We start from the raw sequence: 18,981 nt of genomic DNA on the forward strand, positions 1-18,981 counted from the left end.
GGTAACGTATACAGTAGTTTTGAGTTCTTTGCAGCTTCTCACTAAGTACTATGGTCACATAATTGATCACGGAGTTACAGTAATTGAAATGTGGAAGTACGAGTGATTTAGTCAAGAGCAGCTTGATATGTTCTGGTAAAAATCGTTGTAAACGTTTGAGTGAATGAATAGATGCGAAACCCCGTTTACAAATCTCCGCAACAGCGTCAGTTCAAGTCAAAGTCGAGTTTATAGTCAAACCAAGATCCTTCACCTTGTCGTAGTATGGCAGGTTGTTACCATTTACAGTTAACGTTTCAATATTATTGAAGTTTATTGAGTTTTGTAAACGAGAGTGACAAATAATTATTGCTTTCGTTTTTGCGTGGTTTAGTCTCAGGCCACTAAGTATGTGGCCATTTTTGGACCACATAACGATATTTGTAATGTCACTATTGATTTTGGTGATACATTCATTAATGGAGTCAATTTTAAAGTGTGAATAGATTTGCAGGTCATCAGCATACATGTGATATGAGCTATGTTTAAGTACAGAATGAATGTCGTTCACGTACAGTACAAATAATAAAGGACCAAGAATCGATCCCTGTGGCACCCCACAAGTAACAATTTCCCAGTCCGAAGTCATGTCATCCACTTTTACACTCTGCCGTCTCCCTGACAGATTCATTTCACGTAGCTAAAACTTGGTATTATTTCATATATTTAGATATAGTTTATGGTTTTCTAAAACTAAAAAACATTAGTTATAAACCGTACATTTTGATATAGTTCAAACTCTTAAAAATATCTTATACTTTGCCGTATGAACATTTTTTGTACAATTTTATGAATACTGAAAACATGAGTTATGGTACTTATTTCATTGTTGATGTATAGGTAGTTCATTTTATGTTGAAGAATAAAATATGAATATAACACATATTCATGTAGAATGATACCTGTATTATATACTTGTATTAACAAAACAAGTGTATATATATATACTTGTATTAACAAACTTGTATAAACCAATTTTCATAATTTATGTGCTTAACCGCTTTTTGTTTTATAGCCTTATAATGGTTTCATATTTGTGTATAAAGTTTATGTTTTCTGAAACTAGATGAAATTTATATCACATTTAAATTTTTCTCACAAAACAGTAACTTGATTTGATAGCTATGTTATACCCCAAATTTGAGAAATCCTTTTTGAAAAATGTGCATTTAATTAAAAAATGTTCAAATAAAATATTTTTATTGCCTAATTTGAATGCAAATACTATTCTTTGTTTAACTTTGAACAAAGAACAGAGTTTGTATATATATATATATATATATTTCACACACACACACACACACACACACACACACACACACACACACACACACACACACACACACACACACACACACACACACACACACACACACACACACACACACACACACACACACACACACACACACACACACACACACACACACACGCACGCACGCGCGCGCGCGCGCACGCACGCACGCACGCACGCACGCACGCACGCACACACACACACACACACACACACACACACACACACACATATATATATATATATATATACTTTTTGTGTGTATGTGTGTATATATATGCTCCTAATTTATATTTTTCATAAATAAAAAAAACCCTTGCATGAAGCTCTAAAATAGCCCCACACTACAGGATGAAGTGACCGCCAGTTACATGGTTAATAACATAGAAGATGCACGAGCCATTAAGGTTTGAAATCGTCACTGGCGACATCTGTTGTGTAAGTTACACAGTATTTCTGCCATTACTGTTTGAATTTAAATGCAGTTTCGGATTCTCATGTAAACAAGCTCAGCGCACGACAGTAATTTTATGGTTTGAGTTGAAATGTTATTACTGTTGTTATTTAAAGACCTCTAGTGCCATTTTCATCATCTCCATGCATTTAAATGGAACATTTTAAACTCTGCAATAATTTTGAAACGTAAATAGTCCTATGTGTTATTACAGTTTTTAAACTAAGTTAATTAAGGTATGTATACATTCAAATCTTTACATTTACAGGAATAGGAATGCGCTAATTTTCTCCGTGGCAAGCTTCAAACACTTAAGCATCTGTAATTTTGTATGTCAGTAAAGTACACTAAACCCGCTTGGTCGCAAGAACATTATCGTTTCCTGTTTTCTGCCGTGGCTGCAATAACTGCCGACTGCTGCTAGCCCATTCCCCTCCAGCTACGAGTACACCCTACAAGGGGAATGGCTATAATTAGTCTTTACCTGGCGCATATTTGTGATTATGTACGTATACGAGGACCTTTGTGTGTGTGTGTGTGTGTGTGTCCGAGAAGCCTACTTCGGTCAAAAAGTGTCTACATCCGGCGCTTTGATCTTCCCAGAAATAGATTCAAGAGACAAACTTCGATGCTAAATCTCTTTACTGTACGCCAAACTGTTCTTGAGATTACACGCGGAGAAACATACGCGGACATACAGACAGAGAAGAGATTTCCGGAACGATCCGATGTTCTAAGTAGTACCCTTTACAATATTAGTAGGATATGTTATGAGTGTTCACCAATATACTTTACACATAACGCGGCTATGGTGGGAAGGACCGATTCAAAGCGAATGTTGAGCATCTGAAATATAATACTGTTGCAATCTTGACTCCTGAAATCTGGAGAAATCCTGCACTTAAGAGGAAGGTGAAGTGGATCTGTATTCAACATTTTTATTATACTTTGCTGATAGTTTTTCACAATAGTTCAAAGGCAACTACTAACAGAAGGTGACGGAAATGGTTTTTTCTGTGTATTTCGTATTTTTTAAACCGTCACCAAAATCTCCACCATGAAACCCTCCTATAAATAAGTTGGTACCCTAAACACTTTTTAATAGACATGTCAACAACAAGAACTTTATGTATGTGTTATAGTATAATTTACTCCATGTAAACATGACTAGATCATCTGTTATTTTTAAAGAAGATATTAAGTAATTGTTTATACATTCTGATTGAATTTTTAAGGTTATCTAGTTGAATTTTGTTGATTAAAACCTTAGTTTGTAAAAAGGTTTTCTTAGTTTCATTACAATTTAATCAACATTTTGCTATACTAACTTCAATACTCTGTAATGGAAAAACTACTGAAACCTGAGAAATTTGCATGCAGCCCTGAAACAACAAAATGCTTCTAAACAATGGAAACATTGGTTTCAAACGTTCAATACATTCATAGAAAATGCTGAAGTTAAAGAAGATAAGAAACTTGGAGTACTAGTGAACTTTCTAACCTATGAAAACTATGAATTTATCAGTGAGTGTAAAGATTACAACAATGCTATACAAACTTTAGAAACATTATTCATACCTAAGAAAAATGTACTTTTTGCTAGACACTTGCTTGCTAATCATAAACAACAAGAAGGAGAATCAATAAATCACTATTTGCAAACGCTTAAATCTCTTAGTAAGGAGTGTGATTTCGTAAATGTCGATGCTAAAACCTATAGTGATGAGTCTATCAGAGATGCCTTTATTAGTGGTTTAAATTCTTCTCGAATCAGACAACGTATTCTGGAACATAACGTTTTAACCTTGGAAAAAGTTGAAGAAATAGCTCGTTCCTTAGAGTCAGCTCAGAAAAATGCGGACCGCTTATTCCATGACTTCAGGTGTACCTCAATCATATTGTCACTACGTTGATACGAGTAGTAATTTAAAGATTCCTTCAGACAAACTAAAAACTCAGGAAGACAATTCTACTGCTGCTGCTGTATCAGCACACAGACTCCGACAGAAATGTTATTTTTGTGGAAGAGCAAGACATATTTCAAGAGATGACTGCCCTGCAAAAGATGCTATTTGTAAAGGTTGCTCGAAAACTGGTCATTTTCTCAGAGTTTGTTTATCTAAGAATCTTAAAAATGGTAAGATAAATTCAGCCTCTTTAACAACATGTCCCATAATAACTTCAGCAGTAACACCCAAAGTATTATCTAAAGCAATTGTATCCGGAAATGTAAACGGAATTTCTGCTAAGTTTTTAGTTGATACTGGAAGTTCTGATAGTTTTATTGATAGTAGTTTTGTAAAGGCTAACAACCTTAAAACATTTCCAGAAGTCAAACAGGTGTCGATGGCATCTACGTCACTCGTTTCACCAATTAAAGGGTATGTTAGGGTAGATCTGTATGTACAAGACAATGCTTACAAACAAATCAAAATGCTTGTAATTGAAAGGTTATGTACTGATGTACTGATAGGACATGATATCATGAAACTACATACAAATGTTACTGTAGACTTTGGGGGACCAAGATCATCTTTCTCTGTTTGTAACGTTGCCTGTGCTAATGTGGAACCACCATCATTATTTCAGCACATGACTAAAGATTGTCGACCTGTTGTGACTAAGACAAGGCTGTTTTTGGGGGAAGATGAAAAATTGATACAATGTGAAATACAGTCTCTTCTGAAAGATGGTGTTATCGGGGAAAGTGTTTCTCCATGGCGAGCTCAAGTGCTCATTACCAAAAATGAAAACCACAAGAAACAACTTGTAATAGACTATTCTCAGACAGTAAATAAATTTACATTATTGGATGCTTATCCTTTACCAGATATCGAATCACTTGTGTTAAAAATTGCTAAATTTGATACTTTCAGTTCATTAGATTTGTCTAGTGCTTATCATCAGATACCAATTCCAGAGCATGAAAAACAACTTACCGCTTTTGAAGCTAATGGGCAGTTGTATCAGTTCAAACGCATTCCAATCAGAGATTGGCAGACCTGGTCTGCGGAGGATTGACGGTCGTAATGTGGGTCTAATGTTTTTTTTATTCAAATTACCTTTTGTTCGATTGTGATATTACGGTTGTTATGTTAAAACGCTTATTTGTGATTCGGTGGGGCGTTTGCATGCGGTGCATACTGGACAATACTGTAAGTAGCTAAATGTGCACCGTCGTACCTAACCTAACCGGTACAGTGGCAATATCAGCCGACACAAGTACGAGCAGTTCCAGCCTGAGCGCAGCCACTGTGCGCAACTACCAACCGAGCAGCCGCTGCCTGCCGCCGCCGCCTAAATATCCCTGCTGCCACACGCTGCCTGTCTGTGTCACTAACCGCTGTCAAGAGTGTGCCGAGGCTTACCTGCCCGCTGCGAGTGTCGCCCGTTGCGCCTTCAATTTTCCGCTGCTACACTGCTGCTCGCCTGCCTTGCAGTTTGCCCTTTTACTAATGCAGGCTGCATATTGCTGTTCCTGCCTGAGTTCACTCTGTTATTAAATATTCACGGGAAATTTCACACCATTTGCAAATATACTACTGACTGATTTTATTTACTTCAAGAAATTGATTTTATTACCTAATTATATCATCTCAATAAATAAAATGACTCTTACAATTGAACAAACTAATAAAGGGAAACCCTGTGTGGTTATCGGCAAATATAAATACCGAGAAGCATATACAACAAAAAATGGTGATGTGACGTGGCGATGCCTTGCCCGTACTTGTAATGCTGCTGTGAAGACCAACGCCGGACGAGACGAAGTTCTGCACCACGACGACCGTCACAGTGGCCCGCACCCGGCCACCATCCGCACAGTCACTCTTACACCGTCTCCTTGTCGGACTTCGGTGAGAGATTCTGATTTGCCCCTCTCGCCTCTAATCTCCCAGCTGATCATTAAGAAAGACACCAGAAATGCGTTCACGGAGACAGATTCTTTGTTTTTGGAATCTAAGGACGACCTGGTACATAAACTGCAGGTCTTGAGGTCTGCACAGTCTTCCCTTGTAGACGAGATTCAGCGTCTGACTCTTGAGTTGGAGAGGGCTCAGGAGATGATCGCTGGTCTTACGGCATCACAATCCAGTGTGGGTCATGACGATGGTTGCCTGCATCCCCTGCCAGTAACTCTGAATTCTATTGCGACGCAGACCGAGTTACCTTTCCATCCGCAATCCAGCGTGGTTCATGATGATGGTTGCCAGCATCAGCATCCCCTGCCAGTGACTCTGAATTCTACTGCGACGCAGACTGAGTTACCTTTCCATCCGCAGTCCAGCGTGGTTCATGATGATGGTTGCCAGCATCAGCATCCCCTGCCAGTGACTCTGAGTTCTACAGCGACGCAGACTGATTTACCTTTCCACCCACCGTCTGTGGCGCCTGTTGGGCTGCGGTGTCCTGTCCCGCCGCCTTCCTCCGGCTCAACCTTGAACGGTGCCCAAAGCATGAGTTCGAGGAATAAAAACTTGCCAAAGACTGGGAACTCTAGAGTTAAACGAACCACTTGGCTGAGTGATGAGGAGGTTTGGGATGGTATCAGGGACCTGAATTCTGACGAGGTACTAGTGTTGTCACCGGCTGAGTGCCTTGATATTAGGTTTCTTTACTCTCAGTCTCAGCCCTCCTTTATTACAGGTTCTAATTTTAAACTCTTGCTAGCCCCCATAAGTAACTCTACTTTGCCTCCTAAGCATGGTTCCACGCAAAATTTACAATCACACTGTAACAGTGAGGGCACTCACTGGAGCCTGATTATTTTGAACAGGGTTGAGAGCAAGTATGTTCACTTAGATTCCCTGCGAGGAGTCAACAGTACTTGTGCTCTTGATTTTTGTAACAGCCTTGACAAAGTCCTCAGTAACCAAAACATTTCGTTTGAAGAAAAAAATTGTAAGCAACAAAAAGACAGTTTTAGTTGTGGTTTTGAGTTGATAAAAAATGCCAAATCATATGTCTCTAAATACAATAAAACAATAGCTCTTAATGGAAACTCTAGTAAAGTAATACTAAACAAAGCATCACCAACCAGTAATACCCCATGGGACAAAGCTGTTTTGTCTAATGAGCCCGGACTGACACCAAAGTGTAAAATTCATATTTATGGCGATAGTCACTCCAGGGATCTTAAGGAAACATTACAGCCCCTTTTAAAAAATGCAGAGGTTTTCGAACATTGCTACCCAGGCGCCCCTATGGCATTTGTTCTTTCGAAGCTAAGCAGTTGTAGGAAAGCTTTTAATGAAAATGACATTGTTATAATTGTTGGAGGCACTAACAATACAAGCCTTGGTCACTGTTTAAAGGTTAAGGGAATGTTGTTACATATAATTAATACTTTTTCATGTAAAATAGTTCTTACCGAAGTACCTCAACTGCTGAAACAGCATCCTGCAAAAGCCTTTGAGATAGAGTGTGTCAACAATATGTACATTTCTCTATCAGTAACAACTAAAACCCCTCTGGTTCTTTTAAATCACTTCCTGGCCAAGAGGCTCTTTGCAAAGAGTGGCAAGCATCTAAGTAAAGCAGGCAAGAGTCTTTTTGGTGTTAAACTATCTAAGTGGCTGAATGCATTGTTTCCTGAGCAGCAGTTGAGGGGCCACCCCGGATCAAATTTTATACCATACCAAAACAATTGTCAAACTGCCTCCAGTCCCAGTACCTTTACCAGCTCTTCACCTGACACATCATATCCTCTGTCTGACCTGTCTTCTTCTGCATCAACTCCCTATAATACCACAATCACAACCATCTCTTGTTCTGACAAGGAGCAAATTGACCCCATGGCTCTTCCGTCGGCCTCGCCAATGTTCTCGGATACTAGCAACTCTTTTTTATAGAGTCAGTCCAACAGACTCCGCCTATCAAGATTCTGCACCAAAACATTCAATCAATTTCCAACAAAACTGGTCCTTTAGAAGCTCTGCTACACAGTAGGAATGTCGACATTGCTTGTGTAACCGAGCACTGGCTATCTAAAAACAACTTTGCTGCGCTGATTGTTCAGGGCTATTGGGTGGCAGGTGGCTTCTGCAGGTCTGATAGGATCAGGGGCGGAGTATGTGCTCTGGTCAGTGATTCTTTTTCGTATACCGTTGTGGAAAAGCAGGTTACCTCTCACCTGAACTCAGAACTTAATTTTGAATCCATCACCATTCACATAGTTGAATTAAACACCACTATCATCACTATTTACAGATCCCCCCAGGGCGATTTTTCATTGTTTTTGAAATGTTTTGAGGAATCGCTTAGAATCCTACATAAACCTGATCTGAGGATATTTGTCTGTGGGGATTTCAATGTTCATTTTGATAGGCAATATGACAGGCAGTTTTTACTATTTTCCGACATTTTTCAAAGTTTTTCAATTAGAGCTCATATTTCATCAGTGACCCGCCCATCACCAACAGGAGGTTCATGCATCGATAATATTTTAACTAATATCGAGCCTGACCATGTGACAGCTGAGGTGGTCCCTTCCTGTTTGTCCGATCATGAAGCACAGCTTGTTACAGCCGTAATTCAGTCAATTACATCTAAGGGGTGTAACTCTGCCCCTTACCGAGTTTTCTCAGACAGAAATATTAATGTTCTTTATGAACTTTTAGATTCAGTTGATTGGGATAATATTTTCTTATACGAGGACATAAATGACCAATACTCGTTATTCCTCAGTCAACTATCATCCTGCTTTAACCAGGCCTTTCCTTTAGTCACATCGAAGCGTAAAAAACGTCAAAGGCCTGGTTGGTTGACAGGAGAAGTTCTCTTGGCCAGAGAACATCTCAAGGACCTGTATATTTTGCAGCGTGACTATCCTTCTGAACAGCATAGGATATTGTATAAGGTCAATAAGAGAAACTACAAGTTACTAATTTCATCTCTGAAAACATCTCAGATCGAAAGCCGTCTGAATAAGAGTAAGAATGTTGCCAAAACTGTATGGAACATAGTGTCTGAAAACTCTGGAAAGCAAACAGATAGGAAAAGACATATTCAGGAGCTACAAGATAATGGAGCTGCAGTCTCTGACCCACGTCATATCGCTGAAATGTTTAACAATTTTTTTATGAGTGCCCCACTGGCTAGAACCATAAACGGAACAAATAGTTGCACTAACAGCTCTTCTAAAATACACCACTGTCCATCAAGTTTCTTCATAGCCCCAACAACGCTCCATGAAATGTTCAATACTATTTCATCTTTGAAAACCAGTTCAACACCTGACGTTTTTGGAATGAGTCCTTCAGTAATTAGACGGGTTGCTTCACCCTTGAGCCCTCCTTTAACTCAATTGTTCAACAACTCAGTTCTTCAGGGGAAGTTTCCATCGGATATGAAGCTCTCTAAGGTCATTCCGGTTTTCAAGAAAGGCAGTAGGTCTTCGCCTCAACAGTATCGTCCCATATCAATTTTACCAACCATCAGCAAAGTCTTCGAACGTCTCATTCATGTTAGACTAACAGACTTTCTAATCAGAAATTCCATTCTGAGTGACACCCAATTTGGATTTGTTCCTTCTAAATCCACCACCGATGCTATTGCCCAATTTTCCAAATATGTATTTACTCATCTTAACAATCAGAATCACGTAGCTGGTGTTTTTTGCGACCTCACGAGAGCGTTTGATACAGTTAACCACCTGAAACTCCTTAATAAGCTTGAACTCTACGGCATCAGAGGTTGTCCCCTGCTGTGGTTCAGGTCCTACCTTTCAAATCGTTACCAGAGTGTCCAGGTTACCAACTCCTTTGGTACGGCACAGTCAGATTTCGTTGAGGTCTCCATGGGTGTTCCTCAAGGTTCTATCTTGGGACCTCTTCTCTTTGCCTTATATGTAAACGACTTAAGCTCTTGTGTCCCTGAGGCTCGCGTCACTCAATATGCTGATGACACCACGGTCATTGTTCGGGCAGACTCTTCAATAGCGTTAAATCTTCAATTAAACACTACAATCGAAAAAATGAACTCTTGGTTCATTCGCAACAATTTATTCCTCAATGTTGACAAAACATCCATTCTTCACTTTCGATCTCAGACAGTTTCTAAGGGTTTTATTGCTTTAGACGAGGTTGACATCATTGAGGTTGATTCAGTATGTTTCTTGGGCGTTCATCTGGATGCTGGTTTTTCTTGGCGTCAGCATGTGGAGGCCCTTTGCTCTAAGCTCAACTCGATATTGTTTTCCTTAAGATGTCTTTCAAATTTTCTGAAAAGTAGTGCACTGAAAATGGTATATGATGGTTACTTTTCCTCTGTGATGTCATATGGCATAATGTCATGGGGAACTGCTTCATCTTCTCTGTTACAAAGAGTATTCAAATTGCAAAAGAGGGCTATTCGTTTAGTGTTTGGGTTGAGGGGCCTGGAGAGCTGTAGGCAAGTGTTTCACCAAGAACGTATACTAACCCTCCCCTCCATTTTTATCTATTCCGTATCAATTTACACTTTTAAAAACATTACCGATTTTCCTACCCACAATCATATATATCCCACCAGAAATAAAAATAGTTTAACAGTACCCCACCATAGTAACAATATGTTCCGCAAATCAATAGAATATTTAGGACCTACAATTTATAACAGATTGCCAGATTATTTAAAAGCCAGCACTTCACTTGCATCTTTTAAAAACAAACTAAAAGACTTTCTTGTGAAAAACTGTTTTTACTCACTCTCTGAATTTTTGTGCCCCACCCAACCTTACAAGTAAAACTATCATTAGTACTGTTTTTCAATATATTTTTAATTTGTAGTTTTACCAGATATAGCAATATTTTTAGTATTTAGTTATTTTATACATATTGACAATTCTCGATACATGTTAATGTTAATGAGAAATAAATGATTTTGATTTGATTTGATTTGATTTGATTCCTTTTGGAGTAACCAACGGCGTGTCCGCTTTCCAAAGGGCTATAAATAAGATTATTTCAGAAGAAGGACTCGAAGGTACTTTCGCATATATTGGTGATGTTACAATAGGAGGAATGGGTAAACAAGATCATGATAAAAATTTAGAAAAGTTTATGGCTGTGGCTAAGAAATACAATCTAACATTGAACCTGAAGAAATGTAAATTTGCTCAAGATACTATATCTAACCTTGGTTATCAAATCAGAAATAGAACTATACGTCCCGACCCAGAGAGGTTACAGCCACTTTTGGACATGCCTCTGCCTCATGATGCCGCTTCTCTTAAACGAACACTTGGATTGTTATCATACTACTCCAAATGGATACCAAGGTTTTCTGACAAGATTAGAAGTTTAATAAGCTGTAAGAATTTTCCTATTGAACCAACCTCCATTGCCGCTAGTGATTTTCAAAACATTAAGAAGGATATAGAAAGATCATTTCTTGTGACTGTTGAACCGGAAAATCAATTAATAGTCGAAACTGATGCTTCAGGAGTTGCAATAGCTGCTACACTGAGCCAAAATGGACGTCCTGTTGCCTTCTTTTCTAGGACTTTGTCTGGAAGTGAAAAACAACACTCAACAGTAGAAAGAGAAGCACAGGCCATCGTAGAATCTATTAAGAAATGGAGACATTTTTTTGTTAGGGAGACAATTTATTCTCTTAACTGATCAAAAAGCTTTGTCATTTATTTTTGACCAAAAACATTCTAGCAGAATTAAAAACGACAAAATCATGCGCTGGCGACTAGAGCTTTCTCCTTTTTCGTACGACATTCAATATCGACCTGGTAAAGAAAACGTTTCTGCAGACGCACTCTCTCGGATCTGTAATGCCTCTACGACTGACAACAAACTTTTTGAAATGCACCAGGCTCTTTGTCATCCAGGAATAACGCGTTTCTATCACTGGGTACGCAGCAAGAATTTGCCATATTCTTTGAATGAGATCAAATCAATGACTTTATCTTGTCCTATTTGTTCAGAGGTCAAACCTAGATTCCACAAACAAACCAACACATTGATAAAGGCCACTTCACCTTTTGAAAGACTCAATATTGATTTTAAAGGACCACTACCATCGTCAAGTAGAAATCGTTATATGTTAAAAATTGTTGACGAGTACTCTCGCTTCCCATTCTCTTACCCCTGCAAAGAGATGACTTCGAGTACTGTGATAGAATGTTTGGAAAAACTTGTTCTATGTTTATGGGATACCAAATTACATCCATTCTGATAGAGGCAAATCATTTTTGTCTGATGAAATAAGGACATATCTTCATAAAAAGGGGATTGCTACAAGTTTAACCAGTCCATACAATCCTGCAGGAAATGGACAAATTGAGAGGTATAATGGAATTATATGGAAGACCGTTACACTGTCACTAAAATCCAAAGGACTGGACCAACGATACTGGGAGTCTGTACTTCCAGAGTCTCTACATTCGATACGCTCTTTACTACGCACAGCAACAAACTGTACTCCACACGAGAGAATGTTCATACATCCACGCCGATCAAAGGTACTTCACTACCAGCATGGTTACTGCAAACCTGGTCCAGTACTAACTAGGCGAAATGTAAGAAGCAGCAAATACGAACCACTAGTTGATGAAGTTGAATTAGTAGAAGCAAATCCACAATACGCACTAATCCGTTACCCCAATGGAAGAGAATCTACTGTTTCACTAAAACACTTAGCTCCCCGAGGTGATAAAAGTCTAATGGTGACAGACTTATCCAATTGGTCAGAAGAACAGGAGGTGGAGGATGAACATGAAGATGCATCACAAGGAAATAAGGAAGATTCTTCAAAAGACACTGAAGTTGAATCTGTACAGTTCAATCAAGGAAATAAAATAGTTTCTCCTCGAAGAGGATCAAGAATAAGAAGGATCCCTGAACGTTTCAATGACTGTTATACATTGTAATGAATTGTAATTAAACTAAGAAAACCTTTTTACAAACTAAGGCTTTAATCAACAAAATTCAAGTAGATAACCTTAAATATTCAATGTATAAATTCAATCAGAATGTATAACAATTACTTAATATCTTCTTTAAATTAACATATGATCTAGTTATGTTTACATGGAGTAAATTATATAACATTCTCCCCCACTGAATTTAAGAGGTAGTCATTGAAACGTTCAGGGATCCTTCTTATTCTTGATCCTCTTCGAGGAGAAACTATTTTATTTTCTTGATTGAACTGTTCAGATTCAACTTCAGTGTCTTTTGAAAAATCTTCCTTATTTCCTTGTGATGCATCTTCATGTTCATCCTCCACCTCCTGTACTTCCGACCAATTGGATAAGTCTGTCACCATTAGACTTTTATCACCTCGGGGAGCTAAGTGTTTTAGTGAAACAGTAGATTCTCTTCCATTGGGGTAACGGATTAGTGCGTATTGTGGATTTGCTTCTACTAATTCAACTTCATCAACTAGTGGTTCGTATTTGCTGCTTCTTACATTTCGCCTAGTTAGTACTGGACCAGGTTGCAGTAACCATGCTGGTAGTGAAGTACCTTTAGTTGATCGGCGTGGATGTATGAACATTCTCTCGTGTGGAGTGCAGTTTGTTGCTGTGCATAGTAAAGAGCGTATCGAATGTAGAGACTCTGGAAGTACAGACTCCCAGTATCGTTGGTCCAGTCCTTTGGATTTTAGTGACAGTGTAACGGTCTTCCATATAATTCCATTATACCTCTCAATTTGTCCATTTCCTGCAGGATTGTATGGACTGGTTAAACTTGTAGCAATCCCCTTTTGATGAAGATATGCCCTTATTTCATCAGACAAAAATGATTTGCCTCTATCAGAATGGATGTAATTTGGTATCCCATAAACAGAGAACAAGTTTTCCAAACATTCTATCACAGTACTCGAAGTCATCTCTTTGCAGGGGTAAGAGAAGGGGAAGCGAGAGTACTCGTCAATAATATTTAACATATATCGATTTCTACTTGACGATGGTAGTGGTCCTTTAAAATCAATATTGAGTCTTTCAAAAGGTGAAGTGGCCTTTATCAATGTGTTGGTTTGTTTGTGGAATCTAGGTTTGACCTCTGAACAAATAGGACAAGATAAAGTCATTGATTTGATCTCATTCAAAGAATATGGCAAATTCTTGCTGCGTACCCAGTGATAGAAACGCGTTATTCCTGGATGACAAAGAGCCTGGTGCATTTCAAAAAGTTTGTTATCAGTCGTAGATGCAATTACAGATCCGAGAGAGTGCGTCTGCAGAAACGTTTTCTTTACCAGGTCGATATTGAATGTCGTACGAGAAAGGAGAAAGCTCTAGTCGCCAGCGCATGATTTTGTCGTTTTTAATTCTGCTAGAATGTTTTTGGTCAAAAATAAATGACAAAGCTTTTTGATCAGTTAAGAGAATAAATTGTCTCCCTAACAAAAAATGTCTCCATTTCTTAATAGATTCTACGATGGCCTGTGCTTCTCTTTCTACTGTTGAGTGTTGTTTTTTCACTTCCAGACAAAGTCCTAGAAAAGAAGGCAACAGGACGTCCATTTTGGCTTAGTGTAGCAGCTATTGCAACTCCTGAAAGCATCAGTTTCGACTATCAATTGATTTTCCGGTTCAACAGTCACAAGAAATGATCTTTCTATAACCTTCTTAATGTTTTGAAAATCACTAGCGGCAATGGAGGTTGGTTCAATAGGAAAATTCTTACAGCTTACCAAACTTCTAATTTTGTCAGAAAACCTTGGTATCCATTTTGGAGTAGTATGATAACAATCCAAGTGTTCGTTTAAGAGAAGCAGCATGCATCATGAGGCAGAGGCATGTCCAAAAGTGGTTGTAATCTCTCTGGGTCGGGACGTATAGTTCTATTTTTGATTTGATAACCAAGGATAATATAGTATCTTGAACAAATTTACATTTCTTCAGGTTCAATGTTAGATTGTATTTCTTAGCCACAGCCATAAACTTTTCTAAATTTTTTATCATGATCTTGTCTTACCCATTCCTCCTATTGTAACATCATCAATATATGCGAAAGTACCTTCGAGTCCTTCTTCTGAAATAATCTTATTTATAGTCCTTTGGAAAGCGGACACGCCGTTGGTTACTCCAAAAGGAATGCGTTTGAACTGATACAATTACCCATTAGCTTCAAAAAGCGGTAAGTTGTTTTTCATGCTCTGGAATTGGTATCTGATGATAAGCACTAGACAAATCCAATGAACTGAAAGTATCAAAATTTAGCAATTTTTTAACACAAGTGATTCGATATCGGGCAAAGGATAAGCATCCAATAATGTAAATTTATTTACTGTCTGAGAATAATCTATTACAAGTCGTTTCTTGTGGTTTTTCATTTTTGGTAATGAGCACTTGAGCTCGCCATAGAGAAACACTTTCCTCGATAACACCATCTTTCAGAAGAGACTGTATTTCACATATAAATTTTTCATCTTCCCCAAAAAAACCGCCTTGTCTTAGTCACAACAGGTCGACAATCTTTAGTCATGTGCTGAAATAATGATGGTGGTTCCACATTAGCACAGGCAAACGTTACAAACAGAGAAAGATGATCTTGGTCCCCCAAAGTCTACAGTAACATTTGTATGTAGTTTCATGATATCATGTCCTATCAGTACATCATACATAACCTTTCAATTACAAGCATTTTGATTTGTTTTGTAAGCATTGTCTTGTACATACAGATCTACCCTAACATACCCTTTAATTGGTGAAACGAGTGACGTAGATGCCATCGACACCTGTTTGACTTCTGGAAATGTTTTTAAGGTTGTTAGCCTTTACAAAACTACTATCAATAAAACTATCAGAACTTCCAGTATCAACTAAAAACTTAGCAGAAATTCCGTTTACATTTCCGGATACAATTGCTTTAGATAATACTTTGGGTGTTACTGCTGAAGTTATTATGGGACATGTTGTTAAAGAGGCTGAATTTATCTTACCATTTTTAAGATTCTTAGATAAAACAAACTCTGAGAAAATGACCAGTTTTTCGAGCAAACCTTTACAAATAGCATCTTTTGCAGGGCAGTCATCTCTTGAAAATATGTCTTGCTCTTCCACAAAAATAACATTTCTGTCGGAGTCTGTGTGCTGATACAGCAGCAGCAGTAGAATTGTCTTCCTGAGTTTTTAGTTTGTCTGAAGGAATCTTTAAATTACTACTCGTATCAACGTAGTGACAATATGATTGAGGTACACCTTGAAGTCATGGAATAAGCGGTCCGCATTTTTCTGAGCTGACTCTAAGGAACGAGCTTATTTCTTTTCAACTTTTTCCAAGGTTAAAACGTTATGTTTCCATAATACGTTGTCTGATTCGAGAAGAATTTAAACCACTAATAAAGGCATCTCTGATAGACTCATCACTATAGGTTTTAGCATCGACATTTACGAAATCACAACTCCTTACTAAGAGATTTAAGCGTTTGCAAATAGTGATTTATTGATTCTCCTTCTTGTTGTTTATGATTAGCAAAGCAAGTGTCTAGCAAAAAGTACATTTTTCTTAGGTATGAATAATGTTTCTAAAGTTTTGTATAGCATTGTTGTAATCTTTACACTCACTGATAAATTCATAGTTTTCATAGGTTAGAAAGTTCACTAGTACTCCAAGTTTCTTATCTTCTTTAACTTCAGCATTTTCTATGAATGTATTGAACGTTTGAAACCAATGTTTCCATTGTTTAGAAGCATTTGTTGTTTCAGGGCTGCATGCAAATTTCTCAGGTTTCAGTAGTTTTTCCATTACAGAGTATTGAAGTTAGTATAGCAAAAATTTTGATTAAATTGTAATGAAACTAAGAAAACCTTTTTACAAACTAAGGCTTTAATCAACAAAATTCAACTAGATAACCTTAAATATTCAATGTATAAATTCAATCAGAATGTATAACAATTACTTAATATCTTCTTTAAATTAACATATGATCTAGTTATGTTTATATGGAGTAAATTATATAACAACCTAGTAAATTCAGTGGGGGAGAATGTTATATAATTTACTCCATGTAAACATGACTAGATCATCTGTTATTTTTAAAGAAGATATTAAGTAATTGTTTATACATTCTGATTGAATTTTTAAGGTTATCTAGTTGAATTTCGTTGATTAAAGCCTTAGTTTGTAAAAAGGTTTTCTTAGTTTCATTACAGTATGTATTACGCTGCCAAATACGAACAGCCAAATTTAACACATCAGTCATTTTACCCAGGGCAGTAGCCATAAAACATTTGTTGGAGGGGGGGGTAGGTTTGTTAGCACTGATACCTTTGCATTATAAAACCCCATTTTAACATCAAAATTATTATCCGTGGTTGTTTTGAACATCTAAACCCCACTCCACCCCGCTGTCTACGGCCTTGCGTTTTACCCTGACTAAAGTAATCCAAAAAGGGTTTTAAAGAAAAATGAGCAAAGAAGTAAACATTTTGGTAACGGCTATGTTTATGTAATGTTTTAAACTGAAAATGGACAATACAGCGTTTAAGAGTTTTTATAAATGGTAAACTATGTGAAATGACGATTTAAAAATTCGTGACAAACTAATTGTAGATAAAAACAATTGGAGACTTGGGTTAAATACTGACTTAAATGTAACAATGCCAAACAATACTTATGCATATATTGCAATACACTTTAAACTCGAATTGCAATAATTTTTCAATGGCGTTAATTTTATTTAGGTAAAAACAAATCGAGACTATATGGCCAATGTCAGATAACCATTATGCTATTCGTACAAGAGATTTTTATAGATGTCGTTAAAATACTATTAAACGAACGTTCGTTGCAACAGTTTTTAATTCTTAAGAAGGGGACTCCTTATCATTATCCACTAACATTTAATCGTTTAACATAGTCTATTACTTCATTTAATTAGGTAATTATTTGGAAAGATTATTTTTCAGCAAATTAAAACTGGTGTAGTGGCTTTATTTCGTGACATGAGAACCAGAGGGTTCTATCTGGGTTTTTTTGAATTTTTTATTTTATCAGCACATTGCATGTTATTGCACATTATCTAACAGTTAGCAGTGCATTTTATTACAAATCATGTATATCTTGGAAATTATCAGTAGGGCAATTTAGTTCTATGTGGAAAAAAAGCTGGCAGCACTGAGAACCATATGGTTCTATCTGATGCTTACTTAGTTGGACAGCAGCTGGATAGCAACAAACTTTAGCAACATAGCAACAAATATAGCAACAAAACATAGCAACAAACATAGCAACATAGCAACTAAATATAGCAACAAACATGTTGTGGTTACTGTTGCTATATTCACACAGCAAGGTATTTTGAGGTTGTTTCATATTATTTGACTCATAAGTGATCTATTACAGTTATTTAGTGCACTATAAAGTGAAATGGAGTATTCAGAAACTGAATATGATTCAGAAGACAGTAGTGGGTCTGAATATTTGCTTGGGTCATAATCAGAAAATGAGTTCCGAAGAGCTAACCCCCATGAAAAGAAGAAAGTTGACCAGAAAAAGGAAGAGGAATCCTGAAAATTGGAAGAAGAATATTCGTAAAATCAAACGCCAACGTGGAGAGGAATACATAAGCACTACGGATAAAACAATTCCAAGTAAAAACAATTGAGCATAAGGACTGCAGATGCAAATACAAATGTTTTTCTAAAATATCAAAGGATGATAGGGATTTTATAATGATAAGTTACTACACCCTTGATGAGAATGAGAGAAAAAACACTTTCTTAACACAAAACTCCCAATGTAGTTCCACTCAAAACATAGCTACAAATTCAACAAGGAAAAAGAATGCATTTAGTTTTTTTTTGTAAATAATGAAAAGACAAGAGTGTGCAAAAGTTTTTTTTTTACTTTGGGTATAAGCCAAAAGACAGTCTGCAATGTGTATTTCAAGAAAGACAAAATGTTAAACACACCATAACATGATGAAAGAGGTAAAAAAAACTAAGGACAGAATCAAAACAGTCTGACAAAGATGTGATTAGAAAACATATTTAGAATCTTTTCCCCTCGTGTTGAGTCACACTACTGCAGGGCATCAACTAAAAAGGAATATTTATGTGGTTACTCTTAATTTATCTAAATTGTTCCAACTCTATGTGCAAAATTGCGAAGAGAACAGCTTGGTGTTAAAGGAATCTATGTATAGAATGAATTTTAATTACGAGTACAAAAATAGACTTTCTCGCTCCAAAATCTGACAGGTGTGATCTGTGCAAAGAATTTTCAATGGCGAAAAAAGAAAAACAGAT

At 37.2% G+C, this 18,981-nt stretch overlaps 2 protein-coding genes across 2 annotated transcripts in view; both read left to right on the top strand.

Annotated features, from left to right (window-relative positions):
- The window catches only part of LOC124368227 (putative inorganic phosphate cotransporter), a 31,200-nt gene extending 26,392 nt beyond the window's left edge, over positions 1–4,808 (top strand). Inside the window, exon 6 of the mRNA XM_046825503.1 lies at positions 4,664–4,808. Coding sequence (XP_046681459.1) covers positions 4,664–4,808 — 145 coding nt within the window. The remainder of the gene's footprint in view (positions 1–4,663) is intronic.
- Positions 1–18,981, top strand: part of LOC124367699 (putative inorganic phosphate cotransporter) — a 34,356-nt gene that overhangs the window by 2,329 nt on the left and 13,046 nt on the right. The window lies entirely within an intron of this gene.

This window comes from Homalodisca vitripennis, chromosome 8 (genome assembly GCF_021130785.1).
Source record: "Homalodisca vitripennis isolate AUS2020 chromosome 8, UT_GWSS_2.1, whole genome shotgun sequence".
Lineage (NCBI taxonomy): Eukaryota > Metazoa > Arthropoda > Insecta > Hemiptera > Cicadellidae > Homalodisca > Homalodisca vitripennis.